At 50.0% G+C, this 20846-nt stretch overlaps 1 protein-coding gene across 5 annotated transcripts in view; it reads left to right on the top strand.

Annotated features, from left to right (window-relative positions):
- Window positions 1-20846, top strand: part of ADCK1 (aarF domain containing kinase 1) — a 140193-nt gene that overhangs the window by 61799 nt on the left and 57548 nt on the right. For all 5 annotated transcript variants that reach the window (XR_570646.2, XR_570644.2, XR_570643.2 and 2 more), the window contains one exon: window positions 10891-11049. Coding sequence is in view for 2 of the 5 variants with exons in the window: in XM_008699209.2 (XP_008697431.1) it covers window positions 10891-11049 (159 nt within the window). In the remaining 3 variants the exon portion in view is untranslated. The remainder of the gene's footprint in view (window positions 1-10890; window positions 11050-20846) is intronic.

The raw sequence follows: 20846 nt of genomic DNA, 5'->3' as shown, positions 1-20846 counted from the left end.
GAGAGAGAGAGAGAGAGAGAGAGAGAGTGTGTGTGTGTGTATGAGTGTCCCCATAGCTGGGTTTGGAGAGAGAGTGTGTGTGTGCCTGTATGAGTGTCCCTGTAGCTGGGTTTGGAGAGAGAGAGAGAGAGTGTGTGTGTGTGTGTGCGTGTGAGTGTCCCCGTAGCTGGGTTTGAAGAGAGAGAGATAGAGAGAGAGTGTGTGTATGTGTGTGAGTATCCCTGTAGCTGGGTTTGGAGAGAGAGAGAGAGTGTGTGTGTGTGCGTGTGAGTGTCCCCGTAGCTGGGTTTGGAGGAGAGGCTGTTACTTTCACAGCTGGAGCAGCTCCTGCAAATCACCGCCATGGGAGTACGTCTCCCCCGGGGCCCCACCGCTCCCATGGGGCACACTGCCAGTATGGCCCCTGTCCCATTCCCCAGCCGTCCAGCCTCAACATCGCCCTGGGAAATGCAACGAAAGAACAAAACAGACGTGTACTAAGAGTGGTACGCTAATGTTCCATGTCAGGGGTCAGCAAGCTTCTTCCTGGTGGAGGCCTGGGTTCGGGTCCTAGTGCTACTGTGACAAATGGGCACACATTTAGTGGCTTCAAACAAGACACATTATCTTCCCATTCTGTGGGCCAGAAAACCTGAAATTCCTTTCAGCGGCTCTCGGGGAGAACCTCTTGCCTCGTCCAGCTTTTAGAGGCTGCAGCCTGCATTCCTCAGCATGTGGCCCCTTCCTCCCTCGTCACAGCCAGCCACGTGGCATCTTTCAATCTCTCTCTCTCTTTCTTTCACCTCACCTCCCTCTGTCCTATCTGCTGCTCTGACTCTGATCCTCGTGCCTCCCTTTCATAAGGACCCTGTGATTACCTTGGGCCCCTAGTCCTCTAGGCGCTTTCCCCATCTGGGGAGCCTTCACCTAATCACACCTTTGGGGATTGGGACATGGACATCTTTGGGGACCCATTTCTCTGCACACCATCAGGCCAGCTAGGAAATATTTGAGGTTTTGCAGGTCATACGGTCTCTGTCACAACTGCTTACCTCTGCCATGGCAATGTGGGTGCAGCCACGGACAAAGTGTAATGAATGGGCGTGCTGTGTCCCAATAAAAGTTCATTCAGGGACACAAATCGAATTTCATATAGTTTTCAAATATCACAAAATGCTATTCTTTTGGTTTTTTTTAAAAAAGATTTTATTTATTTATTTGAGACAGAGAGAGAGAAAGAGGGAGTGAGGGGTGGGGAGGGGCAGAGGGAGAGGGAGAAGCAGACTCCCCACTGATCAGGGAGCCCGATGTGGGGCTCGATCTCAGGACCCTGAGATCATGACCTGAGCTAAAGGCAGATGCTTAACCAACTGAGTCACCCAGGTGCCCTCTTTTGGTTTTTTCAAACATTTAAAAATTAAAAAAAAAAAAAAAAGCATTCTTAGCTGGTGGGCGGTACAGAAACAGGCATGGGCCTGCATTTGGCCCAAGGGCCATCGCTTGTGCCCCCTGCTCTAGGTGTGTAATATCCTTTAACACTTAGAACACCCTTGCAAAATGAGTGTTGTTATCATCACTCCCAGAATGATGCAGAATGTTCATGGACCTAAGCACTTTGCCCAAGGCCACACAGCTAGATGTTGGCAGATAGGGCTGCTGACACCAGAGCCGATGTTCTTTACCATCCCTTCATTTCACCAGGGTCAGCCAGGCATGCATGTAATGTCCCCCAAATGTGGGCTTTCTCTTCCCAGTAAATCCTGAAGGCTGGGTATTAAAAATCCCTGGGTATTGCCACTGTCACATGCAGAGTGAATCTGGAAAACTTCTTACTCAGGTGTTTGGTACCTGAGCTCTGTTATCTGGGGCTCTGAGGCATAGGAACATAGCTTAGGCTCATTTGCCATGGGGCATTTTGCCACTTCCCAAAAGCTGGGGAGGTCTGTCCTGACAGGAAATGGTGCCACTGTGAGCAAGGACGCCTGTGCCTTATTTTCTCTTTTCCTTTATTTTTGGGTGTAGGACCATCTGAAGGTTGTTGGAAAGAGGCCTTTGGAGTTTTACAGTTTTATGAGGGTGAGCCCATCAAGGTTCAGAAGTCCCAGGCCTTGCCCAAAATGCATGTGCGACACTGTGGCCGGGCTTTTCCCCCACCACGGGCATGAGCTGTGGATGAGGACTCCTCCCCCAGGGGGAGACCTGGGGGGCCCACATCAGCCTGGATTCTGGGTTGGGAATTGTTGGCCATCTTCTTTCTGGCTCTCATGTCTTATTCTCCTTATGTACGGTTCCCACAAGCCCTTCCCTCTGCCTTGATGGCTCCTCCTTCCTTCCTTTGTCTAGTTAACTGGCTCCTCATTCTTCAGGTCTCAGTTCTCTGTTACCTCCCCCAAGAAGCACTCCCAGACCAGCCTCTCTGAACACAAGCTCTTATGGTATCAGCTACCCCTCCCTTCATATCACTTATCAGAATTGGCCATTTACCTTTACCCTTGATTACTTGATTAATTCCTGCCTGGCCACTGGACTTCAAGTTCCAGTAGTGACTCCAGAGGGTGGGGGCTGTTCCTGATTCAGACCCAGTCCCCGTTGAGTCCCTGGTGACTAGCACAGTGCCCTGCTTTTATTAGTCACTTAAGCATCTGATGGATGAATAAATGAATGAACTTTAGCGAATATGTTCCTCTCTATAAAGTGGGGGCAATTATATCTCCTCTGTGTAATCTCAAGAGAAGGTAGAGAGCACATAAGACCACTTTGGGGGCAACAAACATTATGCAGGTTTAAGAGAGTACCCTTGGGTTGAGCATTTAGTCCCTGTCGAGCAAAAATGTCCTGACATCCCTTATACCAAACCAAGCTCAAGTTTAAAGAAGAGGTACTACGTCCTCACGTGGGTAGGTTGCCATAGAAGGGGTAGAGCTGTCCGCCTGATTCTTGGGCCTCTCACTCATGTGATGGGGTGTAAGCACTTGGCTTCCGGACACCCCGTGACTCCAAGGATGGCTCACTGCTTCTACACTGTGATCACCCCACCAATCCCTACCTGGGCTGGGCCCTGGCTTGTGGGGAGTCCTGGCTACATACTGCTCCTCATTCTGCACAGTTTCTTCTATCCCAGAGATCTCTGTCACAGGCAGAGACAGAGACACGTCACCCTGAGGCTGTACAAGTTATTAAGATGGGGAGCGTTGAAAGATTAGATTTATGACAACCAACGGTGGATTATGAAGAATAATTTATCAAATGTCAGTGCCTGCAGCCTACAATTTACAGAAGGTTTGCTTAAGCTGAGGCGATCTGATTGGACTGCCCCTGCCCCCACCTCTAATGAATGACAGATCTAATGGATGGCTTCCCAGGCTGGCCAACCACGCTGGGTGTTTATCTGCTTTTTATTAATCATTATTATCACAACATTTCCATAGAGTCCTTCCACCAGCAGCTCTCGAAGTGCCCTGCACCCGTGAGGCTCCCTCAGCTCCCTCGAAGGAACAGTAGCCACCTCGGGAGGTGTGTTAGCTACCCCAGATCATCTGGAAGGCCCAGAGTTCCCTCACCAGAAAGAGGATGGGGAAAATTGAACCTCATTCATTCATTAAGAAACATTGATTGAACACCAATTATGCATCAGGTGCCTTGGATACATTTTGAGCAAAAAATGGAAGGAGTCTATCATTTGGAGGGGAAGAGGGAGATTCAGCAAATAGAAGTCAAGGCAGAGTGCAGCTGTGTTCATTGCTCTCCAGAAGGGCACCTGAATTCTGAGGACATACACAGGGAGGCTTCTCTGAGGAGGTGACAGCTGCTCTGTGATTTAAAGGAGGGGATGGGGCAGGGCTAGACTCTGTGGCTTGTGTTAAGGAGTCTGGCTCTGGGAAGCTGGTGAAGTGGTTTAAACAGAGAGAAGTGACATGATCAACTTATGTTTGGAAGACTCTAGCTGCATGTGGAGGATAGATTGGAGGAGAAAGGAATATGGTGGCTTTTCCTCACTGACAGAACAGACCTGAGAGCCTACTGACTACTGCTGACTCTTTGTCCGGTGCTCTCTTCGTTTTGCCACTCTGTCCCCTTCGTGGAGGCATTAGATGGGGCAACCAGTAGTCCTGCTATAATTATTGGGGCTCTTCCATAGGCTATATTCTAGACCCTTTATGTGTGTTGTTTCATACAATGACTCTATGAGGTAGGTGTTGAAATTCCCATTTTACAGATGAGGAAGCTGAGGCACAGATGGGTCATGTAACTGACCAAGTCGGTGTAGCTTGGTGCCAGAATTTGAGCCTGGGCAGTTTGACCCAGACCTTGCATTGGAGTTATTGCGCCCTACTGTCCCTCAGGTCCTGCCGTCCTGGCCAGCTGGTGGGCATTCCCAGGGAACACGCCCGTGGCCTTGGGGTGTGACTGCTCCTGGCTTCTCGCTTCTCTGTCAGCTGCTGGCCACTGTCCTGTGGGAGGAAGGAAGCTCTGTCTGAACCATGATGCCCTTGGCAGAGCCAGATGGATGATTATCTTGTACCTGGAGGCTCTTAGCAAATTGGTAAGAGTGGAGCCTTGTGCCAGCCTCTGTGTGCAAATTTAGGCAGCAACACTATTTTATAATTTCTGTGGCTGACCCTTGTCAAGAAAGGCCTCAGGTTCTGCCACTGCCCTTCGTTCTTTCTTCCCAGCTAGGCCGTAGCAATAGCTAATGCCTCTGCAGAACCGATAGTTGGATCTTCCAGAACCCCCGAGAGAACGCAGATTCTGTGGAAGACGGGGACTGTGTGTCCTCGAGCTGTTATGCTTGTTATTATTTGTATTATAATAAATTGCTCTGTGTGGGAGGCTGGAGGTGGGGGTGTTCCCACCTTGAGGCAGGGCAGCTATTGAGTGGGGACGAAGAGATGCTTGGATGCCTTGTCCTCCCCACCGACCCCCCGGGGTCTACATCGTGTTATTGGAGGTCCCCTCTTCTGACCTGACCAGAAGGTCCTGTCGGGGTTGGGGCAATGGGCACTGGGCAGGGGGCACTGTCTCCAGCAGGCCCTGTTAAAAATGCAGGTATGTTTTCCAGAGGCTGTTGCCTTATTTTGCCGACTGAGGTCTCCTCATGGCCAGAGATGGTGTCTGTTCTGTTGGCCCGTGTACCTAGCATGGTTCCTGTCATGTGGCAGGCCTGCAGGTGAGTATTTGCTGATTGACTCGAGCTAAGGCATGGCAGCTTGGTTTCATTTCCTAGATTGACTCTGGTCAGCTGGTAGTGGCAGCCTGGAGCACCGTGTGGAGAGAGATTCTGAGGCATCACTGGGGCCCGCAGCAGAAATGAATGCTGTGATTGATTAGTGATGCCTGGCATGGGTGTGCTTGGGGTGTATTAGTTAGCTGTTCCTGCACAGCAAATTACCCCCAGACAAACATTTGATAGGGTACAGTTTCTGTGCGCCAGGAATTCGGGAGTGCCTTACTGGATGGTTCTGGCTCAGTCTCTGTGAGGGGATGGTCAGAGTGTTGGCAGGGGGCTGCAGTCATCTGAAGGCCTGAGTGGGGAAGGAGAATCTGCTTCCAGTATGGTTCACTGTGGGCAGGAGGCCTTGGTTCCTTATCCTCGGACCTCTCCACGGGCTGCTTGAGTGTCCTTGTGACATGGCAGCTCACTGCTCCGGGAGCACACTATCCAGGAGAGGGCAGGAGGGTGTCATGGTGATGTCTCAGGAGGGCTGCACTGACTTCCTGCGTATGCTGCGGGTCATTAATCTAGCTCACACTCAGAGGCGGGCAGTAGGCTGTACCTCTCAAAGGGAGGAGTATTTAAGTACCTGTGGACCTAGTTTAAAGCCACTGCAGGGCGGGGGTGAGAGGGCACGTGTCACCTACCTACTGTCTGTGTCAGGTGTTACTTAGCAGGGGCGGGAATGACCCTAAACAGGTGGGATACAAACCAGGCATGTTTAAGCAGGAGAAGTAGGAATTGCAGCAGAGTGGGATAGCAGCTGGCAGGGTGATGATGAGCTGGAGGGGTGCCTGGGGCAGGTCCCTGGGAAACGATGCCGAGAGGAAGGAGTAGGTTTCCAGCAGAGGCACATGGGAAGTGATGGGGGGTTTTCTGCTCGAGGCAGGTAGTCTGGGCTTTGCAGAGTCCTAGGTAGCTGGAGATGTCTTGTCAGCTTCAGGCTGGGGGTGGGGCCGGGGGGTGGGGTAGGTTCACTCCAGCTACTCCATTAGTACGGGGACTTGTCCCTCTCCGCATCAGATTGTCGTGGATGGCTTCTGGCACCCAGCCAGGCATGGGGATAGAGGGGCATCTATAGACCTCGAGAGCCAGATGTTGTTTGCTGCTGATGCCATGGTAACCTGCCCCAGGTGCCCTGGGCTGTCTTCCCAGCTCCTAAGTGGGAACTGCTTGGCCTTGGCAGCTAGGCCTGGACTTGCCTGCTTTGAGGCAAGCTCCTGCCTCTTCATCTGGAGCCAGCCAGTTCTGGGTTTGTTAGATTAGTTGGCGTTATCTTATGTCAATGATATTTGAGGTAGTAAATCCAGAAGAGGTCTGATGTTCATGACTCTGGGGACAGCAGGATGGAGTATTTGAAATTGGGCCATCTTGGAAAATCCAGGACATCGCCCTTCCTGGGGCTGGTGAGGAGCCTGAGGCTGGCTGGCGGATGGAGAGACTTAAGTGAAACTCCTCCCAGGAGTCATATTATGGCTTTTACAGAAGATCCTGACTTCCTGTTACCTTATTTTGGGTGAAATGAGGACCCTTGCCAGTGCTTGGCTGCCCAGTATGGCATTTTGGAAACATTGCCCAGAAAACAGGCTTTGTGGGAATCGATAGACCTAACTTTCTGGAGCTTCTCACTCTCTGCCTTGTACCTGGGTATAAAGTCACGTGGTCTCGGTTTCCTGGACCCCAGCTGATGCCAGCTTGTTGAAGTCATAACCTGAGCCGTGGGGGGTGACACATTTCTTCTTGCCCTTCTGATGTTTTCTGCTCATAAAAAAGCAAACACTGCCTCTTGCTTTTACACACACACACACACACACACACACCCTAAAAAAACAGATCATACAAAGCTAGAGAAACTTTTTTCCTGATTATTTTTCCTTTTCTAGACATGGACATCGATATGTTTGAATCATGGGCCGACAGTAATTAAAAAGCACATAACTAGTCATTTTAAAATGCAGTTGTTTTACTTAATTGATTTTGCCGCCAGACCCAGAGGAAAGAAAGAGGAACAGGGGAGAGACAGGCTAAGAAGGGGAGACAGGTTTCTGCGAGCGACTGGAGGCAGCTTAGGGCCCTGCTTGAGTCTAATTGCTGCCCATGCTGCAGTTGGTTCCTGCTAATGGCTTTCTGCTCAGAGGGCTGTGGGCCGGGGCCTGATGGGAGGGGTGGCGTTGGTGTCGGCTGCACAGGGGGTATAATTCTGCTTTTGGGACAGTGTCTATTTTTCCTTACTATCTATCAGCGTAAAGTACTTCCACTGAGCACTTTGAATCAAGGTTCCATTTAGAGATACTTTATTCATATTTAATTACAGGCTGCAGCACCAATCTTTAATTACCTTTTTTATAAGCCAGCTAGGAACATTCACTAGCAATCAATTATTGTGTGTGTGTGTATGTGTGTGTGTAAGCACAGGAGGGTGTGGGTGTGTGACTTGCTTCCTGATAGAGGGGAAAGGATGGCTGCAGGGCCCTGGGGAGGTTGTGGGCGGGCAGGGGTGGGGTGGGGATCTGCCCAACAGGTTCCCTGTGCGGAGTGAGTGGTGCATTTCCCATGCCTCTCTTTGCTTCCACTGGTCAAGCTGGGGATCAGGGCATGTCCTCACAGCTGGGCCTAGTTCAGGGTGCTGAGTTGGCACCTGGGCTTGGGTGGTATCCTGAGTTCTAGACACCCTGCCTTCACTGGTGGGGACAGGAAATGGTGGGAGGCCCCCTTCGCAGGCCCTGGGGATATGGTGGACCAGGCTTCCTCTTACCCGGGAGATTGGGAGATGCTTGCCTCAGCCCTTTCCTTCCTTCACCTCTCCCCGGAGTGCTCCTGGCAGCCCCAGTGATGCCATGTCACTCTTCAGTGGCAATGACTCTGCAACGTCCCTGCAATGACACTCGTTTGAAGCCTGGCTGTCCTTCTCAGGGAACAAGCCAATGTTCCCAGGGAGCCAGATGAAGGCTTGGGGTGAGGAGTGGGGTCAGATGCAAGTCCCTTTGCAGTGGGCAGATGGGGCCCTTCCAGCTGCCTGGGAGGTGAGGGTCTGAGTTCACAGATCTGCTCCACAAAGCATTCTCCTTGGTGCTCCTTCAGGAATAAGCAGAGGGTTTCTAAAGGCAGTTGTTCATTTCATTATGTAATGGCTGGGGATGTTGCTGAAGCTCTACCTCCCTTCTGTTCCTGGATCCCTGTCCCAACAAGAGGGCACCAAGGGGAGGGAGTAGGGGAGGGAGAGGAACCCACACTTAATGAGCCTCTTGGGGGTGTCGGGCACCATGCCCATGTTTCTTTCATCTAACCCAGATGGGGCCCGAGAACTATCAGTCAGAGCCCCTTCAGTCCTGTGTAACAGAAAACAACTCAAACTGACTTAAGCAAAAAAAGGAATTATAGAGTGGGTATTCAGGCATGGCTAGATCAAGGCACCCAACCAGGGTGACCAGGATTCACTTTCTCTATCTCTTGACTCTGCTTTCCTCTTTGTTGCTACTCTGGGACCCTTGGTAGCTCCAGGCTTCAAGTTCAATTTTTACGTTCAAGTTCAGCAGAGAGAAAGAATCTCTTCTCCTACAGTTCAAACAAAAGTGAAACAGTTGAGTCTGATTGGAGCAGTTGGGTTATGTGTCCATCTCTGAACCAGTCAGCGTGACCCAGGGCATTCAGGGTTCTGATTGGCCAGGTTGGGGCCTCACACCCATGCTGGTGTAGCAGGTGGAGTCCCCCTGAGTAAATCCCACACAGGACATGTGCTTTTACATAGGAGGCCTTTGGACTAGTAGGGGTGTGGGAGCAGGAAGGTCCAGCCATTTTTTTTTAAAGATTTTATTTATTTATTTGAGAGAGTAAAAGAGAGAGAGAGAGTAATCAGGAGCAGGGTGGAAGGGCAGAGGGAGAGGGAGAAGCAGACTCCCCACTGAAGAGGGAGCCCAATATGGGACTCGATTCCAGGACCCTGGGATCATGACCTGAGCCGAAGGTAGATGCTTAGCCAACTGAGCCACCCAGGTGCCCAGGTCTAGCCATTTGAAAAGGAAGAAAGGATTGATTTGATTCCTTTCCAAGGGAGAGAATAGTGGACTCAGTCTCTCAACAAATATGTGTTTGCCACCAACTAGTTCCGGTGCTATTCTAAGCACAAAAATCCCTGCCTGCTTGAAGCTGATGTTCTAATGGGGTCTGCAGAGATGGTGGTTCTTTCGTTCTCCCAAGCCAAGCCCAAGTCCAGGATAAAGGGTTTTTATGTGGAGAGACCCAGGGTGATTGACATAGGGAGAATCTGGTCCTTGGGGAACCTCGAACTCAGGAGGGAGGGAAAAAGACAAGTATGTGGTTGGGGAAGGAGGGGGCCAAGGAGGCACGGGGAGGGGCACAAATAAAAACCCAGTGAAGAAGAAGGGGGACAGGAAAGCCAAGCCATACCCATCTCCCATGACAGAGAAGTGTGGGCCCCTCCCATGTTGCCTGGACCTTTGGCCTCCAAAGGATGTTGATAAATGGGATGGAGTTTAGTGAAAGCTACAAAAATGATGACAGGGCTGGAGGGAGTGATTTATGAGGGAGATTAGCAAGGTGCCGGTGCAGCCCAGCAAGCAGAAGGATGGGATGGTGGCCGAGGGTCGTCTGACTGCTGAAGTCCAAAGAGAGGAGAGGGCTGAGGGGCAAGAGAGAGTGCCTGCTCCAGAAGGGGGGTGCCGGGGGAAGCAGGGGCATGGACTGAATGGGCCTCAGCACGAGAGCCTGGGGGACGTGAGTAGGAGGGCCATGGGACTAATCCTGCGTGTACACATTTACGTGTGTGTGTGTGTGAATGTCTAGACCTTCTAGGACTGGGAACCTATACAGGGACTTCAAGCAATGGAGGGGGTGAGAATTTTAGCCTTGGACATTTTTGCAAAGGCTTTTGGGGGTCTCCTTCCCATCTGGTAGGATATTCATATCTGGACCATGTAGGTGTGACCGCTCAAGTCAGAAAGACTTTTTTCCTTCAGGAAAATTTGGTATGGCATTTCTAAGAGGGGAGGAGGAAAGGAAGAAGGGAAGAGAAGACAGAGAGTAAGGAGCACACATTCCATTTCGTAGAGAAAGGCAAGGGATCTGCCCAAGGCCGCCTTTGGGTGGCATTGCAGGCAGGGATCAAAAGCAAGGCTGGGCTGTGCAGCCTGGGGTCTCTGCCAGGTGGCCAGGCCGAGGGTGGGCTTGGGGACCTGTGTTGAGCCTGCTGTTCAGACAGGAACAAGAGGTGGCTACTGGGTTTGGAGCCTCCAAACTGGGCTCCCTTGAGCTCTCCCGTGTTGGTGAGTTGGAATATCTGATGCCTGTATTGGGCTGCCTGGGGCCCACGTTCTGTTAACTCTTGATTTCAGGTGCATATGTAACAGCCCCAGGGGTGCAATGGTGCATAATTAAATGAGCAGATGGGCCTCAGTTCTGAACATGCTAGACAGCACTTCTTTGGCCTTGAATGGAGGTGCTCAGGGCGCCCATGCATGCATATGAGGACACACCCTCCACGTGTGTTTTCTCTCTCACTCCCTCCACATGCCTGCTGTGAATCTCCACAGCAGCAAAGAGCCCCAGCAAGGCATTGGGTTGGCATACAACTGGTAGAGCAAAAAAATCTATCGGGGACATCAGGCAGCCCTGGCCTGGCCCATCCCCTCTCACTGAACTGAGTCGTCTTAACTGCTCTGTCCTCTCTCCGTTCTTGACAGATTCATGATTTGTTCGTGAGCTTTGATGACACCCCTCTGGGGGCTGCCTCCCTGGCCCAGGTCCACAAGGCGGTGCTGCGTGATGGGCGGACAGTGGCCGTGAAGGTCCAGCATCCAAAGGTACAGGCTCAGAGCTCGAAGGACATTCTCCTGATGGAGGTGAGAGTCTGCCCCTTCCTTCGTCCTCATTTTATATTTCTCTGGAAACTGGCTGGCTCCAGTGACACTGGTTCAAGGCAGCTGGGTGGAGTGTGACCCTTTGAATAGCAGGGTGGGAGAGGAAAGCTTGAGACCATGACAAAAGAGGCGTCATGACAATGCCGTGACTGGGGGACCCATGGCTGGGTTGGTCAGTTCGTCTTGATTTGTTCCTAGGAACTGTCTGGGGATGGTCTTAGAACACAGTGAACAGCTGCTGGGGACAAGGAGACCTCGGGTGGATGTTGAAGAAAGGAGATGAACCAAAAGTGATTTCCTTGGGGGTAGAAAAGTTACATCTTAATTTGTTAAATCATAACAAAAAGGAAGCATGTGGTCAACCAAGGGATGTAAAAATGACAGGAAGATCACATAGAAATATTTAGGCAGATTCCGTGTTTGCTTATTGTCTGTGTTTTGAGTGAACAAGCTTGTCTACGTAAAAGCTTTCCTAGGAAAAGCCCAGATGGAGACTGTGTCTCTGGACTTTTCTAGCTCTGTCCCCAGAGCAAGGGAGTGTGAGCTGGGCACTGGCTGGGCGGTGGCCAGCACCCGGCCCAGGAGGGCAGGCATTTAACCTTCCAGCATGTCCCTCCCCTTCTCTGTGGGCTGCCTTCCCCTGTTCTCTTTCCTCACTCTGGACTCATAGTTTGTTTCCTCAGCTCACCCTGACTAAGCTTCGCACACTCAATGGAAGGTCTCTTTTGCACCAGGTGATAGGTTTGTGCTGGGGACACAGGAGTGAGGGAGCTCCATCTTCATCCCTGGGGGAGTTCCCTGTTTCGTGCAAGGGCAGGTCTGGACACAGACAGTCACAGTGTGGGGATATGAGCCCTGCCCAAGGGGTGTTTGCGTGGTGCCCTCAGCCCTATGTTTGGTCTGTTGGGGGCGGGGCTTCACAGAGGGGCCGGTGAAGACAGCCGGGCAGGGGAAGGATAGCCCAGCCTGTGTGCCGGCTCAGTCTTAGAGGAACAGGGTGGGCTTGGAGAAGAGCTTGAGCTGGTTCAGGTGGTACGGCTGGGAGTGGTTGCAGATGGGGCTGGGAAGGTAGGCAGGGGCAACACAGAGGGCCTCATCTTCCAGACTAAGGCATAGAACAGTATACACCGCCAATATGGATCTTCTGTGGAACCGAGCAGATCTGATTCTCTCCTGTAGTCAGTGGGGAACCATTTAAGAATTTTAAATCAGGGGAATGTCAAGATCAGATGTACATTAGAAACTAAAGTCTGTTGGCAGTCTGGAGGATGTATTGGAAGGCAGAAAGACTGTAGCCAGGGAGACTAATGGAGGGGCTGCCGCACTGGTCTGAGCCAAAAATAATGATGTGACCCAGGGCAGTGTAGTGGGAGTGAAGGGGAGGGATGAGCTCGAGGGGCGGAGTCATCATCAGGACTTTGTGAGCAGCTTTCCATAGGGTGGAGGCAAGTACTGGTATGAATGAATGGGAGGAGAATAAAACAAATTGTAGATTTCCAGCTTAATGATTAAGTTTGGGTGCCTTTCACTAGTGTATCAGTCAGGGTCCAGTTGGGAAGAAACATTTTTATTGCACTAGGTATTTCCAACAGAGGGAATTTAAAACAGAAAATGGGACTCCCAGGGGATGAAATTGCAGAGAGGCCAAATGGGAGGGTGAGACAGTTACCAACGGCAGGAAGCCACTGCCACCCTCAAGGTGGAGGGACAAGGAGAAGAGGTGGTTCTGCGGAGCCCTGGAGCTGGGGTCACCCGTAGAGCTGGCCCAGGGCGGGCTGGTCCTTTGGGAGGTGGATCACAGCCTCAGGGCCCATCACCTGGGAGGCAGAGCCGCAGATGCTGTTTGAGGCAACAGGTTTCCACCTCCTTCTCGCCCCCAGTATTCCACCAGTGTTGCCCATAGGCCAAGCCTAGATGGCAAGTGCAGTTACTTATGAGAGCGATGGGGCAGGATGACCTCAGAGCCGGGTGGAATGGGTGGTGGAGCCATCATGAGAATTCAGATACTGGCCTCAGGAGATTTGGACTGGGATTGTTCTGCTGGTCTACATTCGGGCTGGAACTACAGACACGGGAATTAAGGTTTTGTTTTTTTATTTGAGCGAGTGAGAGAGAGAGAGAGCATGAGCAGGGGAAGGAGCAGAGGGAGAGGGAGAATCAGACTCCCTGCTGAGCAGGGAGCCCGATGTGGGACCTGATCCTGGAACCCCAGGATCATAACCTGAGCCGAAGGCAGATGCTTAACTGACTGAGCCACTCAGGCGCCCCCAGATGCGGGATTTAACAGCAAGAAGACTCATAGTAGGTGGGTGAATCTGGGGGAGTAGTTGAGGTCACTTGGAAGGGTGGAGCAAAGAGAAAAGGAGAGGACAAGGGGAGAGCTGTGAGGATTACCGTCGTCGGGGGAGTAGGCCCAGGAAGTTAAGCTCCTGGAAGAACAGAGAAGGCATGGCCAGAGAGGTCGGAGGAGAACCAGAACTGAGCAGTGCTGCTACATTCCATGGAAACAATTTCAAGAAGAGAGTTAGAGAACATAGCAGCTTAAAACAACGGTCGTGTGTTTTGCTCATGAATCTGTGGTCCGGGCAGGGCTTGGTAGACTTATGTGTTTCCTGCGGTGCCAGCTTGGTGGTCTGATGGAACCGGAGGATCTACTTCCAGGCGGCTCACTCACTTGGCTGGCAGCTCAGCTGGGGCTGGGGGCAGGGCTTTGGGTCCTTCCAGGTAGGCCTCTGCACAGCTGTTGGGGCTTCCTCACAGCATGGCGGCTGGGTTCCAAGAGTGAGTGTCTGAGGAGAATAAGGCGGAAAGCATGTGACCGTTGTATGACCTAGCCTTGGTAGCATATAGCACTACTTCTTCCTTACTCTGTTGGTAAGAGCAAGTGTCACAGAGGCTCCCTTAGTTTAAAGGGTGAGGGAATACCCTAGTTCTTGATGGGGGCATGACCAGGTTCTAGAAGAGCATTAGAATGGGAGGTATTGTTGTAACCATTTGGGAAAAGACAGTCTGCCAGAATTACTCAGTGTTGTTAAATGGGAGATAAAATTAGGAGAGCTCTGGAAAAGGCCTGTTGGATTTGGTGATTAAGAGTCCTTGGGGCGAGCAAGGAGAATGGGGTGAGGGGGTGGGAGTAAACTGAGGCCCCAGGGAATGGAGGTGGTTGACATAGAATACTCAGGTGTCACTCAGGTGACAGTGGGAAGGGTCCTATGGTGTTTAGAGCAAAGCACAGGATTAGAGGTGGGGACTGGACTAGGCTGTCCCTGATGGGGAGGGTGGCCGTGGAGTGGGGGCGCTGGAGATCCAGGAGAGAGAAGTAACTGACAGATGTGGTCCTGGGGGAGACTCCAGGGATCAGGCTGTCAGGACCCAGGTGGAAGCGTTCGCCTCCGTCAGCCTTTGTTCGGAGCCTGGAGGAAGGTGGTGAGGCTGCACACAGATGAGTGTGTGGGGCAGGGGGGATGGTGGAGGGAAAGTGGGCAGCTGAGTTGTACCAGCCCGATAGCCCTATTTTTTTCACTGCAGTAGGAGGCCAGACCATCTGCTGAGAATGAGGGGGTAGGAGGTGGCATTGGAGGCCGGGGGTGGGGGTGAAGGTTTGGAAGAGCTGCTCTGTGTGACGGAAAGGGGAGCTGACCAGGGCTCGGTAGCAGGGTTCCTGAGTGGCACCGGGCTTCGATCTGGAAACCCAGGTTTTCTGGAGCACCTGTCAGTGGCTATGCAACAGCCGTAGTTGGGAGTGAACTGAGTCTCAGAGCATCCCTGGGTGTTTTGAGACCCTGCAGCCACTCCTGTGTCAGGCAGGAACCTGCTCTCTCCCCAGCAGTGCCATCGGGACCCGCTTGGGCTGGAAGGACAGCTGACACCATTTCTCTACGCAGAGCCTCACTGACTCCCTAAGTAATGGCTGCCGGCAGGTCAATAGCAATAATAGCACTAATAAAGATTTGGCATCTTCCTCCTGGAGATAAGCATCAGATGCTTTCCTTGGGAAGTACGGCCTAGCAGCCGTGTGCGGAGTGCAGAGTGGCTTGTGCACAGTGGCTGAGGCCGAGGTCACCGCCTCCACGCACCGTCCGTGTTAATAGCAGTGCTAATGCTGCTGCCTTCTCGCTGGGCTTGGTCTCCGGTGGAGAACATCCTCCCTGCCTCGGCCTTCTCTATGAAACGGAGAAGAGCCCAACTGGAAAGCTCATTTCTTTTTATATTTGAAATGAGTCTTATAATCTTGTTCCTGTGTCCTGACCTAGAATAGTACCTTGGGTTTAGGATTGAAAACCCCGGAAAGGTTCTCATGTGTGTTAGCAGGAGACGAGTGATTTCAAGGGGGCGTTAGGGTCACCTTAGCCACCAGCAACTTGGAGACAGGGTGAGGAAAAGCGTAGCTTTCTGCTGCTTCTTTTTATGACAGCTCCAAGTACTTTGTGTCCTCATGCTTCTCTCCCACTGCCCACTGTTGTCCCTCTCTCTTCTCCAACTCTGTGATGCCTCCCAGCATCATCTTGGAAGGAAGATAATCCGACTAGAGTAATTCATACTAAGAAGACAGTGACTAACAGGCATAACTTTTGAATATTTGCAGTTGAAGAAGTGAGCTGCTAAATCCAAATGCATATCTGCTGTAAAGACTGGTCTGGGAGGGAGGGTTTTAAGAGTGAGGGGGTAGGGGACTGCTACTGGTTGTATCAGTTAAGATGCTTTAGGCTGCAGGTACCAGAAAAATCCAGCTGAAAGTGGTGTAAATAATAGTAACCTGTATTACGTCCATTTGAAGACACCTAGAAGTAGTGTCGACTGTTCCAAGGTTGACTGATCCCACACTTCACTGTGGTTTTTAAGGACCCCGGTTCCTTTTGTCTTCTCCTCTGGCTTGTCCTTCTAAGGTAATGCTCCTCATGGTCCCAAAACAGCTGCAGCAGTTCCTGCTGTGACAAGTAGACGACATCCAGTGCCGAAGAGGACCTTTTTCTTCCCTCATATTCCTTATCAAAAAGGAGCCCCTCAATAGCATTTCCTTCATTTCTCATTGGTGAAAAGTAGGCCACATGCCCAAGTCTACACCAGTCTTGACGAGAGACGGGAGACCGATCATGATTCACCTTCTCAGGCTTAGGTCTGCCTTCCTTGGAGGACGTGGAAGAGGCACAGAATTGGGGTTCTGTTAGCCAGTAGTGTGAGGGGAATGGCTTCTGGGTCGGCACCTACTAGCACATGCCACCTTCGTGTTTTGTGTGTCCTGTGAACCTGGCACTCCTCTTGGGGCAGGGGACAGTCTCTCCTATAGACTGTTGAATGACAGCAGGAGGGTGGAAGCCAAGTCTCAGTAAATGGTGTCTGATGCACCTGATGGTGTTGGTGACTTTGCACAAAAGAGAAAGGCACAGCCAAGGGTGTTTTTCAGCTTTGTCATTATCACCTGATATTGTCCCTTTAATAGTTGGGGCAACTCTACTTCTAGATGCACGGCCAGTGACTCTTATTGATTTGAGTGGCTGTCCAGAGCCAGACTAATTGGGCCCAGAGATTGGAACAATGATTCAGCAGAAAGGGGTGAACTGACAAGGCAGAGTCTGTTCGTCTGCTGGCGGGCTGGCTCACAGTAGCAGGGAGCTCGGCGGGCTGGATCTCACTGCCGTTCTCACTGTCAGAGAGCATGGCAGGACCCCGAGGGCCTGCGAGCTGGTGGTAAAGCCATATCCCCAGGTCCCAGTAGCACCACGCCGTATCACTCCCTGTTATCTCGCAAGCTTCTGGAATTGATGATGAATACCCCCTTGCTCTGTCCCTCCCTAAAGCATCTGACTCCTGCTCTCCACGTACCACCTGTCCCCAAGGCGCTCTCCCACACCAGGGTGGGACTCTGGTCTGAGCCACAGAATCTGATCCGCTGTTTGATATCATCTGGCCCATGCCGAGGTCTCTAAAACTAAAGACCTGTGACGGTCATGTCGTTGACTTTTTTGAACAACATTTTTAGTGCACGCTTGTCTGTCATCTTGTTTCTTTTCTGAATGTGTTGATTGAACAGTGGGTGGCTAGGTAATGTTTGTGTTGGCACGGACTCCAACAGCTGATTTTTTTTTCTAAAATACAGTAAAAAACCCCAGAGATGTAGACTATCCCATGGAAGCTTCTCTTCACCCTATAATTCTGTTTTGTAAAAAGTGTGCACTTTAATAACTTATTGGAACAAAGATAAACCCCATGAATTGTAGGCTATTTACATCACTCTGAATTGATTTTCGATCTTTGTCGAACATCCATTTTTACCAGTTCGGATCCATGCAGGCGTTCCATTTAGCGTGCTGTTTTCCCATAGAGCATTATTTCTTTTATAAGATATAATAACTTAATAACAGTCAGTCTTATTTCAGTTGCAGTTTTAACAGTCCACAACGGTTCTTTTTATGCCTTATCTCACACTTCCTATTGTATTATCCTGTATTGAATTGCATGAGTCAGGGCTGTGGAAAGAAAAGAGCGAAAAAACCCTGGGTCCAAGTCCCGCATTTGAAATGACAAGCTCTGTGACCTTGAGAAATGCTTTTACCTACTGGAACCAGTTTCTTTCTCTGTAAAATGGGCAAAAAGAGGATTAAATGAGAGCATGTCTATAACGTGCCTCATAGAACAGTGCCTGGTATGGGGTAGGTACTAAATAATGAAAATTTCCTTTTTTTTTTGTTATTATAAATAGCAATCACTAGTTTCCAAACTTTTATGTGAGTTTCAGTTTTTTCCATTATATTTCTGTGTGGCTCACAATTGATTTTTCCTCCTGTGAGCCAATGACCCTATAGGAAAATAATTTCATTATTCTACCTTGCAGGAAATGCTAATTGTTGAACATACCTTGATTGACTCATAAGGTTTCAAATCACGTAGAAAATTCTCAGGCATTCCAAAACTGTGGTCACCGAAAATTCAGAGGTAATCCCTTTCCCCACCGAAACCTCAGGAATAGAAAAACTTAATTTATTTGAGTAAAACACATGTGAACATATAATCATCTCCGGGGAGAGGACCAACCCTTTGAAATGTTCATTTATTCATTTATTCACTCAGTTATTCACGCAAATATTCAATAAACATCTGCTGAGTATAGGGTACATGCTAGGCACTGGTGGAAACATTGGCTGTTGGAAGAATTTTATGGAGAAGATACATTTTGGGAGAAAAATCAAAAAGCCAAATTGATAACAACACCTGTTTTATTTTAGTTGACTGCAGCTGTTGTCAAAAAGGAAAAATTTAAATGAATCTACTTAGGGCAGGCTCTTAGAAAGGGAATTGGATGAAAACAGAAGGTGAAATGGTTTTGTTTTATTCTCCTCCGCCAAGAAAAGTCTCTAATGGCAGCAGCCCAAACCATTTCAGATTTGGACCAGATGACTCCTAACCTGACCCATTTCCCTCCCCCCTTGAAGTTTAAGGGCTTAGTAACCCTCCTGAATTATGTACAAGACTATGTGAGTAGGCACATTTTCTGGGCTTCACAGCTGGCAGCAAATTTTTGAACTGGTAGACTTCCTATAAAAGGCGAGGGTATCCTTCAATAAAGCAGTGAACCACTGACGTCCATTCCAACAGACCCTCTCATTTTATATTAACTAAGGGAGTGACTCAGCCACTCCCCACACAGTGCTTTAGAAACCAGCTTTATGAGTACTGTAAAGTTCTTTGGGTTATGAATTAGTTTACGAATTAGTTATTAGCAATTAATCAATCGAATCTTTGACTACTTTTATGATTAATGTCATTAGGTATTAATAAAAACCAATAGAACTAGTAATGACTATATCATTGATTAGTAACAGGAAAATCTGTAAGTGCCTTTCAGTGCTGTTTGGATATCAATGATTGTTTAAAATTTCACAAATAACAGTGACCATATATTAAACGATGAGGGTTTATCATTTGGCCAGAAGCCTCATCCCCAGGTAGAAACCCCGTTATGTGGCTCCCCATGTATGCCCATGTCTGGCCCTGAGTAATCACCTAGTAGGGAATCAGGAATTCTTGACTGAACGAAGGACTGAGCCTCACTGTGTTTCCTTCCCTTGTCCCTCCTGGGTGAGAACCTCTGGAATTGAGGCTGGAGGAAAACGTCCAAGAGGTTTCTCCCTGAACTTGGAGCCCGGAAAGTAGAATTCAGGTGTTTCAGAGGTCAGGTGTGCACTTGGCCCTGGCCCAGGCGAGTGCCTCTGTTTCCCATGCGCCAGCTCTGCCTTCCCTTTGGTGGCGGCTGAGGGCCGTCTGAGGGCACGGTGATGAGACGCAATGCCTTGGGGGCCGCTGGTCCCCGTTGCCCGGGCCTGACACATGCTGTGCGAGCCTTGCTGTTGCCACCCTCCCGCCTAGCTTTGTGTGACTCAAACAGAAGCCAAACATAAACTAAATCAATTATCATAAGGTCACAGGTCTAGCCCATGAAAGACTAGACAAGACTTAAAAGAAATGAGACTGCAGCCGAATGTAATTAAAAAGGGTTTTGATAGGAATTGAGTATAATAACCTTGTGTGATGATTCCACTAGAATGGCATCTGGTACATCGTCTAGGACACAGGGTTTAAAAACAAAGCCGCAAATGCCTTGTAGTTAATGGCCCTGCTTTAGATCTCTTTCTTTTGTGTTGCGTGTGCCTATCACAGTGCTGGGTATCATACAGACCAGGGCAAAAGGAAGCTTAAGACTAGTTCATGGCTGGGGCTCAGTGAGTCCTTCTGGGTAGATGGGATGGCATCTTGGTCTGCTCAGGCTGCTGTAACAAGATACCGTAGACTGGGTGGCTTCAATAACAGACATTTAGGGGCACCTGGGTAGCTTAGTCGGTTCAGGGTTCGACTCTTGATTTCGGCTCAGGTCATGGTCTCAGGGTTGTGAGATTGAGCCCCGTGTTGTGCTCCTCACTGGGCATAGAGCCTGCTTAAGGTTTTCCTTCTCTCTCTGCCCCTCCCCCTCCACTCACATGTGCTCTCATACTCTCTCTTAAACAAAACAAAAACAAAACCAAAAACAGATGTTTATTTTTTGTGGTTCTGGAAGCTGGAAGTCCAAGATCAAGGTGCTGGCCAATTCAGTTCCTGGTTAGGACTTTCTTTCCGGCTTGAAGAGAGCCACCTTCTCTCTGTGCCCCTACATAGAAAAGAGAGCTCTGTCTCTTCCTCTTCTTATGAGGACACTAAAAACCATCATAGGGACCCCACCTTCATGACCTCATTGCAACCTAATTACCTCCCCAAGGCCCCATCTCCGAACACCATCATACTGGAGATTAGGGCTTTGGCATTGAATTTGGGGGGGGGGGATACAAACATTCAGTCCACAACAGATGGGGTAGGTCTTTGGTACCAATGGGCCCATGGTATTTTAATTCTTTTTTTTATATCTTTTTAATTTTTATTTTTATTATTTTTCAAGATTTTTATTTATTTACTTGACAGAGAGACAGCCAGCGAGAGAGGGAACACAAGCAGGGGGAGTGGGAGAGGAAGAAGCAGGCCCTCAGCAGGGAGCCTGATGTGGGGCTCGATCCCAGGACCCTGGGATCACGCCCTGAGCTGAAGGCAGACGCTTAATGACTGAGCCACCCAGGTGCCCCTATATATCTTTTTTAAAAAATATTTCATTTATTTGAGAGAGACAGAGATAGTGAGAGAGAGCACAAGCAGGAAGGAGGGGGAGAAGCAGACTCTCCGCTGAGCAGGGAGCCCGATGCGGGGCTCGATCCCAGAATCCTGGGATCATGACCTGAGCCAAAGGCAGGCGCTTAACC

The sequence above is a fragment of the Ursus maritimus genome, unplaced genomic scaffold (genome assembly GCF_017311325.1).
Source record: "Ursus maritimus isolate PB19 unplaced genomic scaffold, ASM1731132v1 scaffold_25, whole genome shotgun sequence".
NCBI classification, from domain to species: domain Eukaryota; kingdom Metazoa; phylum Chordata; class Mammalia; order Carnivora; family Ursidae; genus Ursus; species Ursus maritimus.
Note: the sequence above shows the minus strand (reverse complement) of the source record. Positions and strands in the feature narration are given on the sequence as shown.